The sequence below is a fragment of the Sorex araneus genome, chromosome 1 (genome assembly GCF_027595985.1).
Source record: "Sorex araneus isolate mSorAra2 chromosome 1, mSorAra2.pri, whole genome shotgun sequence".
In the NCBI taxonomy this organism is placed as follows: domain Eukaryota; kingdom Metazoa; phylum Chordata; class Mammalia; order Eulipotyphla; family Soricidae; genus Sorex; species Sorex araneus.
In genome coordinates this window covers 398,083,769-398,104,993 of record NC_073302.1, presented here as the reverse complement: position 1 = coordinate 398,104,993, position 21,225 = coordinate 398,083,769, and the positions used below count along the sequence as shown (strand labels likewise).

Here is a 21,225-nt window from a genome sequence, read left to right as displayed (position 1 = left end):
TACAGAATAATATCACAGGAGGCTGACACCCAAGGACAGTAGATACATGGGAGGATTGCCCCATAGCTGGAAGACTGCTTCAGGAGTGGAGGGGAGAAGGCAGATGGAATAGAGAAGGGATGACTAAGAAAATGATGGCTAGAGGAACCAGTTGGGATGGGAGATGCATGCCGAAAGTAGATAATGGACCAAACATGATGACCTCTCAGTGTCTGTGTTGCAAGCCATAATGCCCAAAAGTAGAGAGAGAGTATGGGGAATATTGTCTCCCATGGAGGAGGGGGAGGGTAGGAAAGGGGGGATATACCTGGGATACTGGTGGTGGGGAATGTGCACTGGTGGAGGGATAGGTGAGATTGTAACCCAAACATGAAATCTTGTAACTGTCTCACAATGATTCAATAAAATTAAAAAATAAATAAATAGATAAATAAAAAGTCTAAATTATGGAAGACTTTAAAAACTGACAGATTATTCTAAAAGAATATAAAATACTGTAATTATTTTTGTCATTTGTTTTAAGAATACAGAACTTCAAACTTCAAATAATAACATTTTTATTCTTGTCATTTAATTAAGTGGAAATAATTATAGTTTTAACTGTAAAATCATAGCATTCCGCTAGTAGTTTTAACTGGAACAGGGTCTTCTGAAGTTACTGCATCTGAATTTATAACAATTAACATTCAGTTGCTAGAAATTATCCCATAAACAAAAACTACATATTCTATTGGCAAAGCATGGGAGAAATAATGAAGGCAAATAAAGACATATTAGTATAATAAGGTGACGAGTTTTAACCCATAAATAAATGTTAAAAGAGTTATGACACTTAATGCAGCTTTTTAATAAATATTATCTGATGAGGACTCTGATGAATGATTTATCCAGAGACCATTTAACTGTGATATAAATGTGTTGTCTTTGCTGCCCACATACATACTTACTACTCAAGCTAAATGAGTTATTCCTGAATTGCAATAAAATCAGCTCCTTTTGCTGCCATAATGAATAAGTATCAAAACTTGGTGCAAAACCAAAGCAAATGCTTCATCCCATTTAATTTGGAAAGGATTATTAAAACATGAGAAAGCTACTTTGTGGCTATAATATTTTAAGAAGGAACCTGACTAAGGTAAGTTTTTAAAAAGTCTCCATGGAGAGGCAAATTATTAAAAAAACATAAAAACATCCCCTAAATATCAGTGGTATCTGATCAAGTTTAGTCAAAGTGACATGTTTCAAAATACCACATCCACAGATATACTAATATTTTTGCAAGTATGTCTACCAGACTTACACTGAAAGTGCTAAGAACACTCCTCAGAGCTCCTCACAAATAAACCATCTTATCAGGAGTGTCATTAATGACCATTCTTTGCAAATTGATGTAAAGATATTTATATGATCTTCATTAGCCTTTTTCTTTCTTTTTTTTTTTTTTTTTTGGGTCACACCCAGCGATGCTCAGGGGTTACTCCTGGCTTTGCACTCAGGAATTACTCCTGGCAGTGCTTGGGGGACCATATGGGATGCCGGGGATCGAACCCGGGTTGGCCGCGTGCAAGGCAAACGCCCTACCCGCTGTGCTATCGCTCCGGCCCCTTCATTAGCCTTTTGAAGGAAGGAATATTTTTCTCTGATGACTGACACCGAGTTTTCAGTTTGGAAGTCCTTTAAAAAGAATGTTTACTGTTGCATGTTTTTCATCCACCTAGTGCAACATGACCAAATACAATGGATGCCTATAGAACATTCATTATTTTTATGTGGCTGTGCAGTAATCTGCTAAATTGTCTGGTAGTAAACTTTGCGGTTTACATTTTTCACTTCTTGGAAAAAAAATTTATTAACGTTTATTTACTTCTTGGGACAAATATCTTCTCCCTGAAGACAGTAAAACAACTGATAACCAATAAAGAATGCGATCTGTTTCTTTGTGAAAGTCAGCCGCATCTTTGCAGACTCCATGGCCCTAATGCATGGCAGCTGGAAAGTGTGAGTGCACAGTTTCACAGAGTCACATCCAAAAATCAGCAAACTTCACATGAATGACAAGTCAATTCTTACATTTTCAGTTCCCCTAAAAAAAAAATAGGTTTCCTAGTGTTGATAAGCTATTATTTTTTTTCCTATAGCTAAGAACAAGATACTCTATACATCATTGACAAATACTTGATTATTCAACCAAACCCAGTTATTGCCAGCTACCGAAGAGCAACTGAAATTTAGGATTTACTTTATAATGATTCCCTGAAGACTTGAAAACAGTGTGTAAAGCTTTCTCATCAGCAGACTTATGCTCTTTAGGCCACAAAGGGCAGAAGCAGACTCAATGTAAATTTTAAGGGCCTCTTGTTTTAAATTTGACATGGGAAAGTAGTTTAAAGACATCCAGAATGTAGACCTCAAATTGCTTACACGTTTGTTTGCCATGTGAACCTATATTCCTATCAGAAGTTTTTCCTTGGACTTTATCCAAGTCTTTTCTGGTATAAAATGCTCAGGAGACAAGACTTTCATGAAAGATTTTCAACTCTTTACCCTATTTCTTAGAAGATGATTTGGAATAGACTTCCACATATACGATCATTCTCTTGAGAAATAGTATTGATGACATTGTTTTTCTACTCAGAAAACAATATGACTATTTCTGTGAATCTCTTGGGCCTGGGATGAATTCATAAAGTGCTAAAAAAAAGTGTAGCTTTCTTTAAGAAATAAAGTGATTCAGTAAAATTATTTTTCTAACATATAAACATATCTTAAAATATGCCAAAAAACAGTTGGTTACTAGGAAGAATAATTCCTTTTACTTATCGTCAATAACAACTTATATTAGTGGACTTGAAATTAAATAATAAGATATTACAGGCAAGACTACTCAAAACAGTGGTTTTTCAACTACCAGTCGGCAGACAGGTCTCAAGGTGTAAAATGTTTGAAAAACACTGACCGAAAACCAGAAATGTTTTTTCTCACAATTCTGGATGCTAGGTGCGCCAAGATCAAGGTGCCAACCAATTTGATTCCTGGTGAAAACTCTTTTCCTAAGGTGATGCTTTTGAAGGTGTGGAAGGCAGAGATCTTGTCTTATACCTACTACAAGACTATGAATTCCATTAGTTGGGATCTTATGATCTCATTTCACTTTACTTTCTAAAAGTCCTCTTTCCAAATGCAGTTACTTTGTTGTTCTTTTTTGTCTGAGGCCACATCTGAGAGTGTTCAAGGGTCACTCCCAGCTCAGTTCTTGGGGGTCCTTCCCAAAGATGCTTGGAGGACTATATGTTGCCGCAGGTTGAACCCTTGTGTGCTGTTCACAAAGCATACAATCCAACACTCAACATTCAAATGCAGTTATGTTTATAGTTAAGGCATCATTGTATGGGGCTTGGGGTTGGAAGGCACACAGCAAATAGCGTTCTTAGCAATAAAAAATCATAGTTTTAAAAATGGTGTGCTGTTTAACAGGTAAAATTTTAAAGTTATGCATGATGAGTAAGTTCTATAAATCTTCTCTACCACATGGGGGCTATATTTAACAATAAAATTGTATGTACTAAGAAACTGTTAGAAGTATAGATCTAAAGGTAAGTATTGTCATACACATACATCAAAAGGTAGGGAGAGCAGGAAACTCTGAGATTATAGAGATGGAAAAGAAGATTTCACATACATATTTGGGTAAGCATATACATAAATATAAGCAAAAGCAAATATATCAAGTTATGCATAATAGATACACATTTTTGCATTTTAATCACCTCAATATGTTAAAATAAAATGACTTCAATCACTTAGGTATCTAAAGTTTAAAAAATAAAAAGGAAAATAAGAGTAGAAAATTAAGGTAAAACATGACAGATGTGTTCATTTTATTGGTAAACAAAAAACCATCAAGACAACCAGCAGCAAATAAGCAAAACTCGTCCAGAGAAAGAGGAAATCTGAGAGGAAGCTGAGGTGACAGGATGAAGGTGGAAGATAAATCTTTTGGGGTGGCAATATGTGACATAAGCCAAGTTTTCACTTGATCTTGAAGCATAGCATAAGAAATACTTAAAGGGGAATGAAATAAAACAAAAATGAAACAAATCAATAAAAGGACATGAAAATCTACCACTTTCTCCACAGGTAATTTTAATTAAATTAATTAAAATATTTAAAAGCAAATATATTGTGAAGTCTGTTTAGAATGTTAGAGGTTTTTTTTAAATACCCCATCCCTCACAGTACACCATTTTAAAATTTACAAAGTCTGGACAGGCTGCCTTTGGGGAATCCCAAAGTAGGAAAGAACTTGTGAGTGGCAAGGTAGGATGTTGGATTACTTAGGCATGTATGTATCTCCCGGAGAATATTTTGGGAAAAGGTCAAATAAAAAAAAACTTTCCTGTACTTTTGATGTAAATGTAAATTGGACTAGCCTCTATGTAAAGCAGTAGGTAGACTTCTACTTATATTAAAAATAGATCTACCATATGATCCAGCAATTCTACTCCTTAGCATCTACAATCCAAAAAAGATATATGGAAACTCATGGCAACACACTAGTTAATAATAAAAAATACTTGGAAATAACTAAAACAACTGAGCACTGCTGGGAATAACTTTGGTGACCCGGAGCACTGTCAGGCCCAAGCACTAAACCATTAAGCTACACCTTCTGGCAGAAAATTTTCAGCACTGTCCCTAAACTACCACCCCTGGATCACTATGTTGTCAAACCAATTTAAAAAAAATTTTCTTTTCCACTGTAAAGAGATAAAGTCCTACAATCATCAACTCTGTTCAAATATATTAAAGATTCAGAATGAATGCAAGCTACTACTATTCAGAGAAAACAAGAAAGGTTACTCTAGAATCTAATGATACAAGTCAAATGCAGGAAATCAATATTCTGTTACTACCAGAGAGTACAAACATAGGAACATAGGTGTGGCATACAAAATTTTAATATGACCACCAAGATTTTCTTCTACTGATGTCCTGAGTAAGGGTTGAATTTGTAAACATGAAGTTGGGGAGGGGTTGAGGGGAGCAGAATCTTAAGGTTGTTTTTTGTTTACAACAAAAGTGAAAAGATTTTTCAATTGACTTTAAATTAATGAAAGAAAAATTACCCTAGGTGAACTGTCTTAATCATGTGAGTCATTTCAAAGAGTTGTAGAGATTAGAGGCTCAAAGGGATAGAAAGCTCTCCTATCTGACCTTGACGAAACAGAGAGCCATATGATGGTGATATGAGAGGAAATATCAGGCTGCCTCTTGGATTTTAGGATTTTAGCACTGAAACCACAAGACACTGAATTCTGCCAACAACTGGAGACTTGGATATAGTGCTGAGTTTTAGATGTGACAGCTGGTGTGGTCGAGAACTGATCACTGTCTGTGACATCCTAAGGGGAGAACACACCTGCACTGACTCACAGACACCAGGAGATAATATATGTGTGATGTTTTAAGCCACTGAGTTTTAGTGATTAATTACAAAGCAATAGAAAATGAATACACATTTGAAACCACCGCCAAATTATTGTAAATGGCAAGTCTTGCTACAGAAGTAAACCAAGGGGTTTACTTACTATTTAGTAAATAAAGAATATTTACTATTCTTACAATATCATTTATGCCTTCCAAGTTTCTATGATGTTAATGCTGTTTTATTAATTTAATAAAAGTTTTGGTGTCTTTATGTAATCTTACAAATTAAATACTGTTCTATAATGAAATTTCTCCATTATTCTTAAATCTCAAAGGTTACTAAAAGTTCATTTATCCAGGTTGGAAAATTAGTATAGGGGTTAGGTGCTTGCCTGGTGTACAAGGAACCCCAGTTCACTCCCCAGCACCACATTGTCAGCACATAACTAGAAGCAACTTCCCGAGCACCATCTTTAAAGGTGTGACCAAGGAAAAAAAATAATTTTAATCTAAAGTACATAGACTTAGCTCACACATTCCAGCACCATTTTCTTAGAATTTATAGGATTATAGGACTATATCCTATAATCCCATTTTCTGTTTAAAAGAGATAGAATTATCCCAGGATCTATGAGAGCTCCAACCCATAAAACATCTCTCAAAAGGAAACAAAACTAAAGAATCTTAGTATGTTAGCTGCAAAATTAGCCAATTTCGCTCTGGAGAAATGTAAGCTACGTAATAGTAGGAAAAGTCATATTTATTGCACTTTTCCCCCTCTCCCAAATGTTTTCTAAAAGTAGCCATAGGTTGGGTAGGAATAGGAGAGAATAGCATGTAACTTCTTCTCAGAAAGGTGACTGCTGGGGAAGATATTTGTAAAGAAAGGGTTTGCTGTGTATTTATTCTGGTCTAATTCCACAAGATGATTGAAAAGAGAACCTAACACACCACAAACACACACACACACACACACACAAGCACACAAATGGAAAGGAAACGATTGATTTGTGACATCAAAATAGCCTAGAATGATGGAACAATTACCAAGATTTTAAGTCAATGAGTGGACCTAAAGCAGGATTTACAGAGAAATATATAGTAGGAGTTATCTTTTATTTTAAAGGACAAAGAATATGATTCATTTTCCCTAGAACATTGTGTTCACTTTGAGAGCCTTCCAAATTCTGCCACTATTTCACGTATGCCAGGCACATCCCAAGATTTGAGCTGTCCAAAATATTTCCTTTTATTAGCACGTCTAAGTGGGGAGAAATTCATTTGAGTAGTAGCATAATGTGGCTGATGCTCAATTATGTCTGTTTAAAGGAATACCCCCATCCCTGTTCTAGGAAAATATAAATATATCCATACCTAGCCATGTATTGTCATAATTGCCCATTCTGGATGCTGTATTGATCTTATGTAGTTGTGTTTAAACTATCTCTGTATTCATTTATCTTAATAATACCCAGCTAATTTATAACATTGCTATGTTATATGCAACTCTACTAGTCAAGGCATTTTAGAATCTAGTTTAAAAGACTGTACTCATAGAAATAAAAAAAAAGTATCTCTAATTATTATCCAGCATTATGACAGAGAGTAGCACTATGTGAAATAATCATGTAGGAAATATAATTGTACAGATTTAAAGGGATCCAACAAAGCTAATGAGCAAAGCTTATTAATGATCAGTTAGGGAGAGCTAGGACTGTAGGACTGCTAAAAGTCAAAGTGAGAGGTGGCAAGAAGGATAGTACAGGGAATTAAGGTGCTTAACTTGCACACAGTCCATCACCCTATATGGTTCTACAAGCCCCACCAGGTATGAATCCTGAGCACAGAGCAAGGAGTAAGCTCTGAGCTTAGCTGGAAATGATCCTAAAAAATCTAAAACAGTGAAATTGAAATAGACTTCATAGGAAAATAATCAGAGAGTTAGAGCTCAGCTCTTAAATATTAAACCTGACCATGAGAAGCTTATATTAGACTTATTTTCCACTTATTTTCTTCTGTCATTCACCAGAAGAGGTTCATAGTCTGTTGACAGCTCATTTATGTCACTAAAATGAAATGGAGTGAAAGGATAAAGAATCAAGTGGTAAGAATCTAAGGTCTTACCTTTTACAGTTCTAATGATACCAGACTACTGTACCCGCTGATTTCTTTTCTCTCACTGAAGATATTTTTGCTCTTTTTAATGATAGCATGAAAATGTTTAGGATTTTATTGAAAATAAAACTGTTAGGCATGTATGTGTCTATTTCAGTATTTTTGTTTTTAAATAATGGTTCTGTGAAAATTCAAAAGACTGCATAGGATTACCTAACACATTCTTTAAAATATTAAAACCTACACACATTAAAGTATCAAGTAAAATAGTTGTTAACCTGTCTCACTAATAATCGCCTGCTAAGATCGAGTCTGGTAGAGGAAAAGGAAGCAATAAATTTGACCCTAACTTACCGCACATTTTAATTGCACAGTACTCCCAGGGGGTGTCAGGGTCAAGAGTATAGCACCATGGCCTCGGCTTGCCATCAGGATTGCGGCAATAATTATCATCAAAGCCCTTGTCAGGATATCTGCAAACCACACCAAGAAAAGTGTCATGTAAATCTGCCTGGAAACACCACCCAGTCTTCAGCTCACAAAATAACTTTTGACTTAGCTCAGATACTACGAACTGCGAAAAGAAGTCTCCTGTTTTACCTTACATAGACAGCTAATCGATAATTAGAAAATCCATGGGTTTACACATCCTGGGAACTCGAACACCATCCTCTTGACTATTAAGTTAGGATACTTTGGTACCTGTTCACTAGTTGTCGTAATGACTGTCTCCCTTCTCAAAAGGTCCAATTCAGGACAGATTATGTAAGCAGAACTGTGTAGACCGCTCATTCACAAAACAAATTCTCTTCTAAGGCAGGCTTAAAGTTCATACTGCAAGTTAAGTTTCAATAGCTCTGTGACTAATGAGAGCTCAATTTTGGAAATAGAACCTTTCTAGGTCATGCCCTCCCCTCCACCATCAGCGCAAGAGACAAACTCCAACATACAACTTTCTCTCCCCTCCTGCCCCACACACTCCCTTTAAATTAAGTCGTGAATTGGTGACTTGATTTTAATTGCTACCATATCCCTTTCTGCTCTCACTTAAAAGACAAGAGATGCCCTTTAAAATTAGGTAGTAATTTTACTTAGAACAACCAACAAGCAAATGGCAGGAGGATAAAAAAAGAGATAGAAAAAAATTCCAAAGAACAGTAGAGAATCAGTTCACGCTATTTTTATGCTTAACCATTATTTTTAAAATAAAAGGAAATGTACTACCTTTCAGTCAAATGAAAATTTTCAAGTAAAAATGAATGAAATTTGTGATTTAAAGTAAGTAGACATATTATTTTTACCCACTTAAGCTAAAAGTTTACTCCTGGGAAGACTTTTTGGCTGACTTTAGATTGACAATTTAAAAACATACTAAGATATAGCATCAAAAGAATCATGGGATCAACCTTTCATTCCCTCTTTATGGGCATGACCTGTGTCATGGTGTCACATATGTGACCCCTCTTTACCTAAGTCACTGAACAAGTGGATCTAAAAGGGGGTGGTTGGGCTGGAAAGAAAGCACAGAAGGTAGGGTGCTTGCCTTGCATGTGACCAACCCTGGATCAATCCCGGGCAATCCAGAGGGTCCCCCAAATATGCCACAAGTGATTCTTGCGGGCAGAGCCAGGAGTAATCCCTGAGCACTGCTAGGTGCACCCAACCACCCTCCCCCCCAAAATTAGATAGATAGATAGATAGATAGATAGATAGATAGATAGATAGATAGATAGATAGATAGATAGATAGATAGATGGGGGCTACTTTGAATTCAGCAACAATGCCTCCTCCCACAGCTTGGGCTGTCAAATTGGTCGTTACTTAAAGGGGTTTATTTCTGCTGCGGAGGAGAAAGAGGAAGTTTCCATTAGTAATTCGGTTCTGTAGAACTCTGCTGGTTTTGTGTTCGGAACTATCCTGATTTCTTAAATTTTTGCCTAGCCAGTGAAAACCTGCTTCTAGTATCTATCTTGAATATATCCCCTTCTACTCCTTTTTCCCAACATCCTGAGTCCATCAATATAATTGGAAAAAAAACTCTCAAGGGATTCTAAATTTTATGTTCACTAACTTGTAAGAATTACCATATAAAGAAGTATTTTATAGCGGTTTGTCATAAACTAAATAATGCCTTTTTAAACAAAAAAAAATCATTTTTAATAATTTTTGATGTTTTACCTTTCTGGTAAGAATTTGTGCCGGTGTGGAGTCTGATGATCCCAACGCTGACAAATCTTGCCTGATTCTGTATGATCCATGGGACCTCGATAACTTTCTCCATTGCAGGTCATGCATTCAACTAATAAAATTAAAGTATGGCATGTTAATTGCTTCTGACAGCAAAATCAAGAACACCACTGTTCCATTTAAAGAACAGTAAATCACCTGTTCAGTAAAGAGAATTTTTTTAAAAAAGACTTACATACCGCTTAAACTTTATATTAGGGTCTAATGCCCATAAATAGTGGCATAAAATACTCCCCATAGAACTTTTAATTTATTTTAATGGATTTTTTTAATAATTAGTGTCATTCAGATTTATCAGAGAGTCAGGAGGCTGCCTATCTAAATTTGCAGTAAGTGTCCAAAAGCTACCTAGAAACACTAAGATTGGCCCTTAGAGACATTCCTCTTGTAGGTTTAAAAAATAAGAAAAGAAAGAAAGCTAGTATTCCTTTCACTGCTCCTCTCCTTAACTTACTCCTCCAAATCATGAAATTTAGGATTTAAAAATAAGTACATATAATTTCACAAAAAATAGATTGGAGAGACCAACTTTGATAAGAAATCTAGTACTCTTCAGAGAACAGAGGAATTCTAATAGAGATCGGGACTCCTTTCTGATAGTGACCATCCATATTCAATAGGTAGTCGGGCTTACATTCTTATCTCACTTAAACTAAAAGGTGACCTGCTATTGAACTCCTTATACTCACTGTTTTTAAAATGTATAAGCTGATCTAATTATCCGGGATCTTACTGATGATTCTATGAGGTTAATTAATAGTTCTTTCTGGCTGGCCTCTTGTGTCTCACTGAAAATTCTGAATTATATCAACTAGCTGAAAATGAGACTTCTCAAGCGGACAGGTTGATTTGTAGTGCTGCAGGCATCCTGTGGAATAAATCATTGCTTGGCTTTCCTACAAATCCGGCAAACTTCCCCAAACACATCATTTGTATCTGGTGTTTACTGTCCATATAACCTTATCTGAAAAGGGGAAAGGATATCAATTGTTTAGCTTATCCACCAGAATCTAATTGAGTGAGTATCTGTAATAATTTGGGATCTAATATTCAAATAATCACTTTGGAAGCTTTGGTTTTTGTACTATAATTGGGCATTAACTTTTGAAACTGGAGACCATTTAACAATCCATCTACTGCTTTCAAATACTCTATAGACTAAGACAAAGGGTCTAATTTGACTTTCCCTTATTTGATACTGTGATCTGTCACATACCAGTTTCTGAATTACAGAAAGGAGAGGTCCAAGAGTACAGTGACATAATGCTCTGGTTGGTCAAGGCTGATTCCATAATAAAACACTTAATATAAGTTACACATTATCCTTCACTTATTTAGTTTCTTTTTTAAAAAAAGAAACAAAAGAGTTTGAGAAAAGAGTGGTGTGGCATTTATCATTCTTTGATCCTTTGTATTAAGTTAAAGAGTAAAATCAACATCAGAGATAAGTACTAACATACGGTTTTTAACCTTGTCTAGCCCCTCAAGAATCAGGATCTACCTGCTTTGCTTCCTTCAACAACTGCAGTTATCTGTATCTCTTTGCAATGAGATTGAATAAAACCATTTTCAGAAGAGCTAGGCTATGGGCATTGCTATAAAATTTAGGAGGTTTTTCTATTATTACAAAAAAAATAACCGCACAAATGAAGCAAGTCCTTGTAAAATATGACTACTTTCCAGAATGAATGTGGTAGAATTGTTACTTCTCCAACTTGTTGGATAAAACTCACTTCAAACTCTTGTTAATGGGTAAGTCGTTATTCAGCAGATCAAGGCTGGGGCATGAATGACAACCTTCCGGGGGATGCTGACGCTTCTTGGTTCCTGGACATCGCGGTGAGTAGCAAGTTTCAGATGATTTGTTCTATTCTAAAAGTCCAAAATATTTGGCAATAATAACTCTTCAGGGGAGAATATATTTCATTTGACCCTTAAAGGATGGATGAGTTGGATTATCTATACGAGGTAAAATACCTTAAATTGGTACCACAGCATGAAATAGTATGTTTCACCTACAGTAAAGTGAAGAGAAAATTGTTGATGCAGTTGTAGAACCTAATAAGGCTTAGAAAAATATAGAAGTTAGCAGGAATAATGTTAGATTTGGAAGGGAATGAAAGACGTTTTAGGAGGGGGAGACAATTAAAGGCTTCCTGAGATAGGATTGAGATGTTAAACGTATGATAGTTAAGTATTCTTTAATTATTATTCACTTCTTTTAACATATATGAAACTATTTGATACTTGCAATGAGAAAAACATAGCTCTGAAAAGTTTTAAGGAACTTACCTAAGCCAGAAAATGTCAAACCTGTGACTGGAACACAGGTCTTCTGACTCACAGTCCAGTGCTCTTTTCTTTCTCCCTAATTGCAATTTTATCCTATAGATTATGACTTGTTTCCTAGACATTTGAACTGGTCATCTTAAAGGCAGACTCAGCAATAATATTAGAAAGTTGACTTCTTTGCTTTTTTCAACATCTCCATTACCCTCTGCTTTCTGGTTTCCAATAGGAGGTTTCCATTCTGTTGATTCTTACCCATTGCAGAACAGAGAAAAGATGTAGTGGAAAACAACTAACTTGGATACCTGATACAAGGCTTTTTCTTTTTTCACCATTGCATCAAACCATCAGGATGTTAATTGAAATTACCTTACAAGTACTCTGAGAATCCTCCAGTTTTCCTAGCTCAAAGTCAAGCAATATAAGAGGACACCAAGTCTACCTGCTTCACAAACCAGGTGAAAGTATAATGTAAGGAACAAAGCAAAGCCATGAGGACTGCTCCTGCTTGTGTTTTCTTTGGTTTGCTCTATTATTGTCAGCAAATAATTTATACATTCCAGCAAATACTTGACTTAAAAAAAAAGGAAAAGAAAAATGCAGTTCCAGATCACATAAACTCAAACTAAATAAATGTTTCTAGTTACTTTCTTTTTGAAAAAAGAGTTCTTGCCTAAACAGTAGCAGAAAACTACAAAAACTATACTTGAATTCTAAAACAAGTAGAGTTATTGAACATCTTTCCCATTTTATCAACCAAATTAGCTTAATACTACATTTTGAATGTTTAAGACATAAGAAAATAATATTAATGAATGAATGCAAATTGTATTTTTTTCATGAACCAGAATTTCAGATAAATTCCAAACATTTATTTAGCCAGCAGTTTCACATAGGCACAAAAATTAAATGTACATAAATATAATACTCTCCATATCTTTTTCAAAAGCATAATCTACAGTTTGCTCACAGGCATTTTTAATTTAAATGTAGAAAATTATTTAATCATTGCTCTCTCATCCATAAAGATATAGCCTTATAAAATTGATACTAAATAAACAAATGAAAATGGCTCATCCATCATTATCATTCACCATGCTGAATTATGAAATTTCCCTCCTATACATTAATAGGAATTTATATTAATTTGTATGTTATGTATTATCATTTTCTTTAGAGCTCTGTTTCTCCATTGAATGTACCAGCAATGCTTTGTGTTTTATATTCTTTCCCTTAAGATCCTGTTTAAGGCATCATTCATTTGAACATGAATTTAAATATTACAGCTCCATTCACACTACACATAATGTTTACCCTCGGGGGCAGGTGCTGGTTCACTTCTCTCACAGGAGGTTATTCTACTGTCAGACCTTTAATTGTTTCCAGAAAGAACATATCTGTAACCTTTAGTAGTTCCATGGTGACCAGTAACATCATGTGCCATTAATATTAATAAGCAATGCCCTGATCTAAGTGAGTGTGATGACCTCAAATTATTAGAGGATATTAAAGATGTACATTCTAATGAAATGAGAATAACTAGAAGTAGGATGCTTCTAATTACTTTTTTTTCCCTAGAATGTTTATTCTACATTGCCTATCAGTTCTGATCTGTGTAATTGTATTTTGATGAAGACTATTCTTATAAAGCAGGGTTTTTTAAAAGAACATTTTCACACAAATAGGTGACACTGTAAAGTTTGACCAAGTTACTTGCCCTTGAAAACTTTATCAGTTCAAACAAATGGCTTTCAACTTCTAAAACACTGTGATAAGGGGGAATTCCTTAAAATGAGGGTTTTTATTTTTCAGTGTGCAAATTCAAGACAAGCATTAATTATAGACTTATTCATACAAAACAGACTTGTTCATAATGTTATCACAGATCAGTTTATTATTTTTAAAAGAAGAGAAAAACAATGAAGAACTTAATAGCAAACAGATTATGATAAGAAATGGAAAGTAAGAATTTACAAACACATGATGCTGGCTCTCGCACATGAAGTCAAGAAGTTTAAATTAACTAACAACAGAAAACAAATTCACCTTCTCTGTGACAATTAGCTGACAATGGCTCTGTTTATGTGATCAATATCAACCTGACAGTCAATGAATGTTGTGAAAGAAAGTGTTTCCAAAAATATATCATTAATAACACACAGGTAAGAAATCTTAGTACAAACCTTGGGCAACATTCCAGTGGCCTTCCCGACCCCCAAGTACTTCAAAATACTATTAAAATTTTTATTAGAATTAAATCATTGTTTCATTTGGCTTTGAGAATTTTAGTTTCTGAGGGAATTTAAAAGCCAGACTATTCAGTAGCCAGATATCTCAGAACACTAAAACTGCACACAATGCAGAAATGGTTACTTCTCTTCCATCTTGATTAGAAGTCATGCACAGCAAAAGCAAGGGGAATGCCCGTTTATGCTGTGCAAGGATGTGAAACAGACATGGATGTTTCCTTTAAAGCAAGTTAGGATCTACAGCTGCTTTTATCTCTTCAGATACTGATCTAAAGGGTATTCAGTTCCAGGCCATGCATCCAAGTTAGTTTTAGTTGCATTTTCACCCAAACACACTGAGGTAGGTATCTAGTTCCCAACTTTTGAGTTTTCTTCAGGATCCTTAGACCCTTGCCACACCTCCTCAGAATAGATTTGACAAAAATTTCTGCCGAAGCATGTGTTGGATGAATGGAATTCACATTACTCACAAAAGGCTACATTTCATTTGGCTCCTTTGGGTACTGCATGGAGCAGATTTTGAGGTATCTGAGTTCAGGACAGTGGAGGAGGAACCCAAACATTTACTCTTTCCCCCAGGGATGCCTCAAGCTCTATTGGCAGTTCAGACTGATAATTCGCTCCTCATTTTGCATTAATCTGATGATAGTTTCCAAAACATCAAGTAAAAATGTTCCAATAAGTATCTATAGTTGCATTTGAATGAACAGCATATTTATTGTGATTAGTTTTTGTTAACCTTTCAAGGGAGTTGCAGTTCTACACAAAATGGGAGGGCAGAGTGCCCCCCCCACGGTATTCAGGTTCATTTACCTTCTGAACACTGAGGAATGTCACAGACTTCGTAGCGTACCTCTGGATTGCTTGTGAAACACCAAGGTCCCCCTTCTTCCCCTCGAGGATTGCGACAGTAGTTTTCCTGTAGATCTTTACCCCGATAGCTCGAAGGCAAAAAGCTAGTTTTAAAATGATAATCATTACAGTATAAGAGCATGCAACTTATTTGGGGCCTATCAGTTTACTATGTAGTTGGTCTATTTCTCCTGATTGTTGAGAAATACTTTATTCTATTTCAGACTTCCACATAATCTAACTTGAAATTTCTCATTTCCATTCATCCTGAACATACTTCAGTTTCATAAACACTTAACAGAATTCCCATTATTTACCATCATTGAGAATGATTTGACTGAGAATTTGCTAAGATCCAATCATTCTAGAATTTAAATAACATAGTTTGAACCACAATTAGAAAGTTCCACACAAAAGCAACAAATAATTGAGCAAGGTCACTGAGGAGAGAACCAAAGAAACACAGAGATCAACCTTGAAATCTCACTATTATACTGCTTATCCAAGACAAGCATGTCTTTCTTTATTTCTTTCCTCATGAAGAATGTTTCCCTTTTTGCTTCATAATTGAAACACAGATAGGTGAAATAACAAAAAAAACTTAGAATTGAGTTAAACCTGGCCTCAGATTACAGCTTTTTATCTTACTAACTGGAAACCCAAGCAGGTAATAATTTACATTGTTTGCTTACTTGTATATGATTTTGCCATAATTAATATTTTACCATAAATCATAATTTATAGCATGTTCAAATTATATGTTTGTTAACATATAAGAAGTTCAAAAGTATGCAAGAGTAATCAACACTTAAAAAATAACATCAATGAATTAAGTAGATTCTACTCAATCTTTTTTGGAGTTAAAGTACACACCCCTCTGCTCAGGGCTTAATCTTGGCTTTGTGCTCAAGTGTCATTCCTGGTGGGGCTCTGGGGTCTACACGGGGTGACTTGGATCCAACCTGATACAGTCATGTGCAAGACAAGTGCTCTACCCACTGAACCATATCTCCAGCCCCACTACTTAGCAATCTTTACCATGGTACTAAAAGAATTGATTTATTTTAAAGTTTTTAATATTTGACTATGCCTGGGAGTTGTTGGTACTTCAAAGCTTCTCTCATAATAGAAGGTCATTGATTTTATCTAGACCATGCAATAAATTTTCTTCACTTGAAACTTGCACTATCCTACTTATAGTTCTGTCACCAGCTTAAAAGAATATCCACAACATATCAGGTAAAAAACACACACTACACTTGATACTACACTTGATCTTAGCCAAATGGCCAAGAAGTGAGAGCCTAGCAAGCTACCCGTGGTATATTCGATATGCCTAAAAACAGTAACAATAAGACTCAAAATGGAGACGTTACTGGTGCCCACTCGAGCAAATCAGAAAAAAAAACAGCTTTTAAAGGTTGCCAGAGAATGAAGCAAAGATTTCTGTATGCAAAGCAATCACTCCAACCGATTGCCCATTAAGCTAGCTCCCTGGCCTGCAAATACTATTATTTGTTTGTCTGTTTTTCAAAATCTGGTTATGGCTCAATATTCAATTCAGTTTTGCTATAAATTTTTATTTTCAGTTTTACTCTCCTCTAAGCTCCACATAAAATTTGGGTAAATTACAAACATCTTAGTAACAATACATGCCATCCAAATATTTAACTTACCCATTAGTATTGTAATTAGGAAATTACCATTTGTCTTTCTGATGTAACATAAAGTGAACAGACCATGCATTAGCTACCAAACAACATTTTATATGAAATTTTTTATTTTGGGTTTAGATAAATATTAGAGGTAAATCTTTAAGACATATGTTTGCAGCCCAAAATACATAGTTAATTCCAAGAGATTTACTGCCAACCACACATTTTTAATGGCAACTACTATCATAAACATTATATAATTACAATGTTTTCAGAATAAAAAATGAGAACACTTATTTCACTAGTATTTTATTTCAGAATTTCACTCTTTTATTTTGGATTATAGAACAATTTTTCTTTGTACCCTTGTTTAAACTTTGTTATTTCATTATTCTCATTTCTACAACTTTTCACAGTAAGTTTGTAACAAAATACTGCTTTGTCTGATAGAATCAAAATTTTTACTTTAGATTTTTTCAAAAACCAATGAATTTATTAAAGTCAGTCAAGAATATTCTAATATAACTCTTTTTATGAAAATCTTGACATAATGGAATGGTAGAAATAAGTTGTTTGTAATTACAAACTCTATATTGCTATCCTGTAAGAATTGCCTAACAGTATGTGAAAGTAGCTCTTCAGACTATGTATTTCTAGTTCTCAACTTCTTTATGCATAAAATAAGTGGTGTAAATCATAAGATTTCTTATTCTGTATTTATTTGGTAACAAATTTAGCACATATTAAGTATATGAAGTTTTAAAGAATAGCTCCATACATACACACATATATACACAGAAAAACACAATGTACACAAATACCTTTCCAGTGGATTTGTAAAGCCAAAATGAAGCTGTGAAGAAGTAATGAATGAATCAAAGGTTTAGTAAGAAAAATACAAGTAGAAAGGAAGTGAGATAAATAGAAATTAAAGTTAGATATGGCTGATAGACGAATAAAGCATTCTCACTGGAATCAATAAAATGAAAAAAAAATGAAAAGAAAGGATATGTTGCTTCCCATAATTCTGCACCAATGCATATCACCTTCCTCTGTAGTCTGCAAGAAGAGCAGTTTGAAATATCTCTTCTCTTCATTCTTGGTCTATAGGAAATTTTTTCCCAAACTACCTAGTTGTCTTTTGTTCTCTGAGGTGTTCACTTTTATTTTTCTTTAATAACACTTCGACCAAAAAAATGAAGAGTAACCCTGCTCATTTTCACCTGTATTTTTCATTGAAATGACATTTACAGTTTTCTGCTATAGGTCATATGCAACTCAATAGGCTCTACATGAACTTATGTTCACATACCAACTAGTTTTGGTTCTGTGTCATTGTTAACAAGACTGTAAGAGAGGATCATGAAGACGTATTTAAAGTTGAGTTGCATACAAGTTTCGTTTCAAGTACAAATTAGATCTGTATACTTTGCCTCCATTTACTTTAATATACACTATGTTCATAGGAAACTTGACCTGTTCCATTATCTGCTTCATTAATGAATGCTAGGAAGCCACTGAAGGATATAGATGTAGATATCAGGTCACCTGATTTTCTGGTTAAGCTTCTGTACTAATTTTGCCATCTATCATCATATTCCCATTAAGCCACTTGTAAAATATTTTAATTTAGGGAGTCAACAATAAATCACTCCACTAGACTGAGATGCATTTCCTTTTACCACTTAACATAAAGTTAATTTTTGACCAATTTGTCTTATCTTAAAAGGACTTGATTATTATATAGGTATTTAAATATAATCTAATTGAGGGAAATTAAATTTGGTTGCCTTTAATACCAAAAAAATGATTAATATGCAAGTACATTTTAGCCCCAACCCTTTCTATCACAAGGAAATGTTTGCTGGTAAAATCACTGATTAGACTGCGAGGCCAGTTCCCAGGGAGATCACATTTACTCCTCTAGCAGAGAATTACAATCATAGAGAATTTAGGTTGAAATAAGACCCCTACTGGGTCAGTCCAGTGCACTCTCCTTGTTGGCATCAGATGGACTGCAGTAATTTCTTTGTTCATGAAAATCTTAGATCTATTTAAATAAAATATTTTCTTCATTATAAAAAGAATAATATCATGCATGTCCTTAGGAGAGAACAAAACCAATTATATTGTTTGTTTCGGTAATATAAGGATAGTTTTATGTTCCAGAGTTATTCATGTAGAATTGGCAGTCGCTCATTGGAAAAGTAAGATAGATATTTTTTTCTCATTGAAATTATAAAATGGATCAATTTGAGCATTTACTGGCTGGTGTTAGAAAAGGATTAGAAGTTTGGTCCCAATCTGGAGCAACCAACTCTTTTCTTTGTATGTGACATAGCTCACCTCTTTTTGAGTAAATACATCTACATATTTACGCCTACCAAATTAAGGAAGTGCAATAAAAAAACAGATTCATCAAGACAAAAGTCATCAAATCCCTACTGCGTAAACATCTCAGAAGATGGTCCTACTATTGTCCACATGTTTCAGACCCTCTGTATAAATATTAGCGTTACTAGATGAACTCAAACTTCATGCCTCTTCTAGTTATGTATGACCTTGAAAAGTTACTAAGGTTTCCTGTACATCAATTTCACATCACAAAACAGAACTGAAAAATAAACACCTACTATTTGCTTTTTTAGAACATTGAATGAAGTAACTGTCCAGCAAGATACTTGTTATAAGATAAACAAAAATTTCCAACATATTTAATAACTGGAGAGGGACTGTTTATTTTCGGCTTTTGAGGTACACACAGCAAGCTCAAGGCTATTCAAGGCTCAATGCTTATGAGTCACTTCCAGAGGTGCTTAGTACTTCATTTGTACCAGGGATTAAGCCAAGGCCCCCTGCATGCTATCTCTCCAATCCCAAGGCAAGTTCCTTTTTTTTAAATAATTGTATGCATTTTTTTTCATTATGTTTAAGTTTGTTAGAATAGTGATAAAGTTTATGATATTAATGTTCAAAATCTCTGTACTCACCACCAATATCCCCCATGACCTTCCAACAGTGTCCCCACATCACTCTGGAATAAACTCTTTAAACAACTTTAATCCCTATTAAAACTATTTGTGAAGTTAGTCTTGAAAAACTCTAGCTATAGTTCTCCAATGGGTAATCAATAGTTATGTTTCTCTTCCATGATAAGTAAAATTGTTTACTTGTATTTATTTATTTGAAGGCAACATCCAAGGCAATGCTCCAAGGGGCCAGAAGCCACTCCTGCTAAGCTTCAGCCCAGCTGTGGTGGTATGATGGTTCAAAGCTTGAACCTGTTGGTGTTGGGACAACTTGTGGGCCTGGGGATCAAACTTGAGGACTTGTGCATGCCAGGAACATGCTCCCCTGCAGTTTATTGAGTGTTGTATTTTCTCAAAGATAAAGAAGGGAAGTTTAAGAAAATTTTAAGTATGCTCCTCACACACTCAGCAAGATCTGTAAGTTTAGAATTTGAAGTATCATAATAGTTAGCCAATCTGAATGATAATTAATCTTTGACTAAATATTGATCATGGTTCTGAGAGATGACTCAATAGACTGGAGCATATACATTGCATTTAGGAGGCTCAAGTTCAATTCCTAGCCCCGAATGGTCCACTAAGGAACCACCAGGAGTGATCCCCAAGAACAGACCTGGGATTAGTCCATCACCACCATGGTCCTAAAAGCAAACTAAAGATCAGTTATGAATTCACATGAGCCACAAAATAAAACGATTCATCGAAGTTGATTAAGTTATAGATTTATGAAATTATTTTGAAAAACTAATATGAAATTTCTAACACACACGTAATAATGACTGTATCCTCTTTTCTTCATGCTGTTCTTACCTGTGTTCATGTGGTATCATGGAATTCCAGGGCTGGCACTTGATGCCACTCTTAGTGATAGACACTGTTCCCTTATAGCTGCCTCCTTTACCAATGATGCAATTTCTAATATAATCTAACAGAGGAAAGTAGAGAAAAACATTATAACTCTCTGTATATAGCAAAGAAGAAATAAAAATAAAATAAATTATACTCAAATCTTTATGTAATTAATGCATGTTACCTCAAAATACAATAAAATTTCTTGCCCAAGGCTTTCACTAATATTTTCAAATGATACATTTCAGGGGCTGGAGAGATAGCACAGTGGGTAGGGCGATTGCCTAGCATGCGGCCGACCCGGGTTCGATTCCCAGCATCCCATATGGTTCCCTGAGCACTGCCAGGAGTAACTACTGAGCGTGTGAGCCAGGAGTAACCCCTGAGCATCACTGGGTGTGACCCAAAAAGAAAAAAAAATGATACATTTCACTAAATCCCCAAATAAAAAAGGTTATTAAAAAGTTTTTATTTTTGAGCATATACTTGCATAACTGAACTATAGGTCAGAGA

The 21,225-nt window shown here is 34.9% G+C and overlaps 1 protein-coding gene across 1 annotated transcript in view; it reads right to left on the bottom strand.

Annotated features, from left to right (window-relative positions):
* Positions 1-21,225, bottom strand: part of HGF (hepatocyte growth factor) — a 74,646-nt gene that overhangs the window by 38,869 nt on the left and 14,552 nt on the right. Inside the window, exons 4-7 of the mRNA XM_004602142.2 lie at positions 20,674-20,788; positions 15,141-15,283; positions 9,721-9,841; positions 7,897-8,015 (exon numbers count right to left, since the gene is read on the bottom strand). Of these exons, the coding sequence (XP_004602199.2) occupies positions 7,897-8,015; positions 9,721-9,841; positions 15,141-15,283; positions 20,674-20,788 (498 nt within the window). The remainder of the gene's footprint in view (positions 1-7,896; positions 8,016-9,720; positions 9,842-15,140; positions 15,284-20,673; positions 20,789-21,225) is intronic.